This window comes from Harpegnathos saltator, unplaced genomic scaffold (assembly GCF_003227715.2).
Source record: "Harpegnathos saltator strain DR-91 unplaced genomic scaffold, Hsal_v8.6 scaffold309, whole genome shotgun sequence".
NCBI lineage: Eukaryota > Metazoa > Arthropoda > Insecta > Hymenoptera > Formicidae > Harpegnathos > Harpegnathos saltator.
Genome location: NW_020230105.1, coordinates 10273 through 15693, shown reverse-complemented (window position 1 = coordinate 15693; position 5421 = coordinate 10273). Strand labels below are relative to the sequence as shown.

Here is a 5421-nt window from a genome sequence, read left to right as displayed (position 1 = left end):
TGGCGGAAAGGAAGACCGAGGCGATCTTCCTACACGCCAAGGGCATGAAGCCACCCCAGGCCCATGTCAGGATAGGCCAAGTCAGGGTCCCCATAGAGGTCCAGATGAAGTATCTGGGCCTCACCCTGGACGGCACCTGGTGCTTCAGAGAACATCTCAACAGACTGGTCCCCCGACTCAGGATGATTTCCATCAACCTGGGCAGGTTAATGCCCAATGTCGGAGGACCAGACATGAAGGCACGTCGCCTCCACGCAGGAGTCCTCAACTCGGTGGCCATGTACGGAGCACCGGTATGGGCCGAATCGCTGGCCGCCAGTCGCCCGATGCAAGCGCGATTGCGCAGAGTGCAAAGGGGGCTGGCGGTCCGGGTAGCGAGGTGCTACCGTACCGTCTCCTGCGTGGCGGCGACAGTCCTGGCAAGCATGCCCCCTATGGAGCTCGTGGTCCTGTCGTACAAACGCATGTACGACAGGAAGCGCGAGCTCCTAAGAGAAGGGGGGCGGACGTACTGCTCGCCAGGGCAATCCGGGAGATGAAGCACCAGACTCGACGGATCCTCCTCGAAAGATGGCAGAGGTATCTGGCCAATGCCAGGTACGGCAGGAGGACCGTCGAGGCTGTCCGGCCCTTCCTACTCGAGTGGGTGGGAAGGGCCCATGGGGCCCTAACTTTCAGGGCGGCGCAGGTGCTCACCGGGCATGGCTGCTTCGGTGAGTACCTGTGCCGCATAGGAAAGGAGCGCACAGCCGCCAGCCACCATTGCGGACATGGCCACGACTCCGCGCAGCACACGCTCCAGGAATGCCCGGCCTGGAGCAACGAGCGCGGAGTCGTGGAGAGGAAGTTAGGTTGCGACCTTTCGCTCCCCAGTATAATCCGGGCGGTACTGGGGAGCGAAAAGAGGTGGGAAGCCTTCACCTCCTTCTGTGAGGAGGTGATGGAGAAGAAGGAGCAGGCCGAGGAGGAGAGAAGGAGAGCGGAAGGGAGAGGCATGCGCAAGAGACGGAGGGACCGCCACCGTCAGTGGAGGGGAGGGAGGAGCAGTAGCAGGGAGGGGGACGGAGACTCCTCGGAGGAGGAGGAATTGAGGAGGCTGGGGGCTCAGCCACCACCGCCTCCTCCCCCTCACCCCCTGCTCCCCCTCCAATAAGGAGAAGAGCGAGAGGAAGGAGAACGTTGAGAGGGCAGCTGGGAGCCCTCATAAGAGACAGAGGGGAGGCGGTGATGGTGCTGCGTAGGCTCGCCCCACTAATGGCGGCGGCAGCAACGCTGACCACCCCTGTAGTTGGGGTGGACGTGGCACTACCGCCGCCGCCACCCCCCGCTGCACTACCAATGGCAGCGGCGGGTGAAGGGAGCGGGTGGGGGTCGAGGCTCAGGCCCAGGCCCCACGCCTGCAGACCACCGACACCCTCGAAGAAGGGTGTCGGATGACAATAAGGGGGGGAGAGGGCATCGATGGTAGCGAACCATCGGAATAAATGCCCCTCCTCCCCTCAATTGTAGGTCCGATAAACAAATCGGACATGCGGGAGGGGGGTCATTAGGACCCCCGCCCCATTCCTCCGCGGAGGTGGGGAGAGCCCGGCGGCTAGGGGAGTACATCTCCCCGCAACCGCCGGGCGGGAGGGCGGGGCACCGGGCGGGGACTCCCGGTGCCCCAACCAGCCCTCCCAAGGTAGGGTGGCTGGCTGATACGGTGGGTCAGTCAGCCACACAACGTGTACTGGCGGCGCCTCGTCTGGTCGGGAACGGTGGTGAAGCGGGCCTCGGCCGGCTTCCCCCTTCCCGCCGGAAGAGACGAGGCGTGAGGGGCGGGAAAGGGGAACGGTGGTCGAAGCGGGCCCTCGGGCCGGCTTCCCCCTTCCCCTGGGGGAGCGGTGGTCGAAGCGGACGCTCGGGTCGGCTTCCCCCCTCCCCCGCCCCGCCCCTCAGGAACAGAAGGTGCAAACCTGGACTCGGGGCCCCGATTAGCAGTTACGCGGCACCGGGGCCCCGACCCAAGTCCCTTCGCAGCGCCACCCGGGGAGGTTTTAGCCGGTAGGAGTCTGGAATAACCCTGGCCTCCTTCCCCGAGGGTCAGGGTATCCATGATGGATTTCCTCCTCGTCAAAAAAAAAAAAAAAAAAGCACGTCCGACTAGGTCGGGCGCCAGGATCAGAATCTCTCGAATCCTCTAACTAACTCGACCCCCTGCCTTTCACTTCCTCTGCTTACCGCTCACCCCCTCGTCTATACTTCTTTGTCCGCGACTTCCCCCACCTCGGACTTGTTTACGAGTTGGTAACCGCATCGGACAACGGTCGTAGTCCCGGGCGTAGCGGACTTTCGGAACTACTTCGTATAACTGCGTTCTTAGAACAAACAACTCGTACTATAGCAAATGGTATATTACGTGTAACTAAAATTTTCCACTGTCAATAATATTGTTAATACTTTTAACTAAATAATATTTATTATTATGACAATTCACCATAATACGTGAATTTCGACTTCCCATATTCAATCATAGATGGTGTTCCTTCTTCAGGAAATTCAAACTCTCTTCGCCATTCTATGATTTCTCTGATTAAGTGAGTTGTTTGCTCTATGATTTCTATATACTACTAAAACACGCCAAACGCTATATTTACATTTTAGGCGTTTATCAAACGTAATTCTAGGTTCTACCACGGCCTATCACCATGCTGTGTTTCACCTTAATAGGTGATTTATGGCGCTCAGCTATTTCTTCAGTATGGCTACCTATCCATAACCAATTTCTCAATTATGGTGTCACTTACATCAAACGAGCTATACGAGTATAATACTACGCTTGTGACCGTACTATGGTATTAACTATGTCAGCTTTTACCTATATTACCTTGTCCTATTATGGTGACTCTATATACTAATCTTTTCTTTTCTTTTCAGATTTCCACCTGTCAGGGACTTACTGGTAAGTATCTACTTAGTTACGATGACTATTTACTAATATTTTTCTTTTTCTTTTCAGGTTAGGATCTCCAAGATTGGACTCAGCAAGTTAGAATCTTCAAGGATGGACTCATCAAATTAGGATCTACCTATTTCTCCTTCGGGGTGCGTCACCTCGTCGTGGTGAAGGAGTTTTGGATTAGGTTGTAGCCGGACCAGAAGAATGTGCTTGAGCACGGTAGACGAAGAAGCAGGTCCTTTTCGTAGATTTGTCGGTCGCCACCCGTCCGTGGGTTGTACGCGTGGTGGCTTCCTCCCCGGTAAGGATGGGATTGCCGGAAAAAATCAACACTGGCACGTATATTGCGAGGAATTTTCCTTTTATTATAAAAGGTCCATCTAATACACTGGGCGTGGTCCGCTCGGTTGCGGCGTAATATATAACAAACGTGGAACTTTCTACGCGTTATTTAAACAAAAGTCGCGGAATATCTCTACGCGATTCTTCGGCGTGGCAGCCACGTCGCACCATCTCCATACGTCAGGGTTTTATCTCGGCACGTTACGCGGTACTACGCGTCGAGTGGAAGTTCGGAGGAGCGGTCACTACACGCGTCCGTCCGGGCCGGCTCGTCACTAACGACTTTTTAGCGCTTTCGCGCGCTTCGCCTCTTCGAGAGAGACCATTGGCTCTTTCTAGAGACGAAACTTACAATGAGACGTGTGCCCTGCCTCGTGAGTCTTCGTAGAGGGCGCTTTACCCTGCCGGTATTACCGACATTGCCGATCATTCGCTTAAATTTAACAAAAATACTTCTATTGATTTATAATCACTTAAGAATGATTTCCCGCAGTCGTAATATGAATTATGAAAATCTGTATATAAATATATATAGGTATAACAATATAAACTTAATCTAATACGCGTTAACTTCGCCGGATGCGATTCAAGACTAGTATAATATAATTAAATTTTATTCGAATGATTGTTTTTTCTGCAGGTCATCGCGATACTTTCCTGGATGCTGCGGATCATTGGTAAGTATAAAATAATATTTATATTTGTATTAATCGTAATTCTTTTTTGTTGCAGGTCTTCGTGGGAATTTGCCCGAAACTGCTAATCTCAAAACAACTGTTTTAAAACGATTTCCACATTTTGGAAAATCTTAAGTATCCCTTGAGTAGTACCTATTCGCATTCAGCGATACTCGAATACTGCTCGAGGGACAACTTTAGACGTCCTTGAGTCACTGGGAAATATCCCTTAAGTCACTATTCTTGGTCTATCAAGGAGTACTTGAGATTGTAACCGGACTGCGAGTCCTTCCTGGAGTCCGAGGGATGAAGAATGCAGGTTCAAAGGTCACAGTAAAATTCCTTTTATTGTTATGCCTTTACACACGAAAGTGTTTCGATTACAATGTGGATTATTTACGCATCGGCGGCGTCTATACGTTGCGGCGAGGGCACTTCCCGGTCACCGAATCGAACAACTACGCAGTAACGTCGCGCTGACGGAGCGGCTCTTCACGCGAGCGGATATCTCAACGGTCCAAGCTTGATTCTTATTCGGTAAGTGCTTGCGCGCCTTCCGGACTCTCATATCTCCTCTCTCTCTCTCTCTCTCTCTCTCTCTCTCTCTCCCTCTCTCTCTCTCTCTCCCTCCCTCTCTCTCTCTCTCTCCCTCCCTCTCTTTCTCTCTCTCCCTCCCTCCCTCTCTCTCTCTCTCTCTCTTTCTCTCTCTCTCCTATTCTCCCTTCTATCTCTCCAGTCGTGTGCTCTGCTCGCTTCTTCCGCGCTGACGCTTACCTGCGCGCGCATGCCTAGACGACGCCTTACAACTTAACATTACTCTCGTTGTTTAATGATTATAAAATAAAACATTCGCTTGTAAATCTCTTATAAATCAACAATATTTAGATATATATTAGGTGCGCAACTAAGTTCTCGCTGTTTTTTTGATGAAAATGCAACTTTATTGTGAAAAAATAGTTACAAATGAATCATTCAAAATATTGCCCATCGCTAGCGACAACTTTTTCCCATCTTTCTGGCAGAGCTCAAATACCGTCACGGTAGAAGTGTTCGTCTTTTGAGGCTATCCACGAATCAAGCCATTTTGAGATGTCTTCATATGAGCGGAACTACTGATTAGCTAGACCATGTGCTATCGAACGGAACAAGTAATAATCGGACGGCGCAATATCTGAGGAATATGGCGGGTGGGGTAGGACTTCCCATTTGAGCGTTTCTAAGTAGGTTTTAATGGGTTTGGCAACGTGAGGCCGAGCGTTGTCATGCTGTCGAATCACTTTTTCGTGCCTCTGCTCGTATTGTGGCCGCTTTTCGCGCAGTGCTCGGCTCAATCGCATCAATTGAGTTCGATACCGTTCCCCAGTGATGGTTTCGTTCGGTTTCAACAGCTCATAATAAATAACAGCGCCCTGATCCCACCAAATACACAGCAAAACCTTCGCAGCGTGAATATTCGGCCGAGCC

General features: G+C 51.7%; 1 protein-coding gene across 1 annotated transcript; it reads left to right on the top strand.

The window, feature by feature from the left end:
- Nucleotides 1–535: 535 nt before the first annotated feature.
- Nucleotides 536–3061, top strand: LOC112588831 (uncharacterized). Its single transcript, XM_025299974.1, has 4 exons — nt 536–1022; nt 2667–2709; nt 2917–2941; nt 2999–3061. Exons 1-4 carry the CDS (start codon nt 536–538, stop codon nt 3059–3061), a joined length of 618 nt encoding a protein of 205 aa, XP_025155759.1.
- Nucleotides 3062–5421: the final 2360 nt, after the last annotated feature.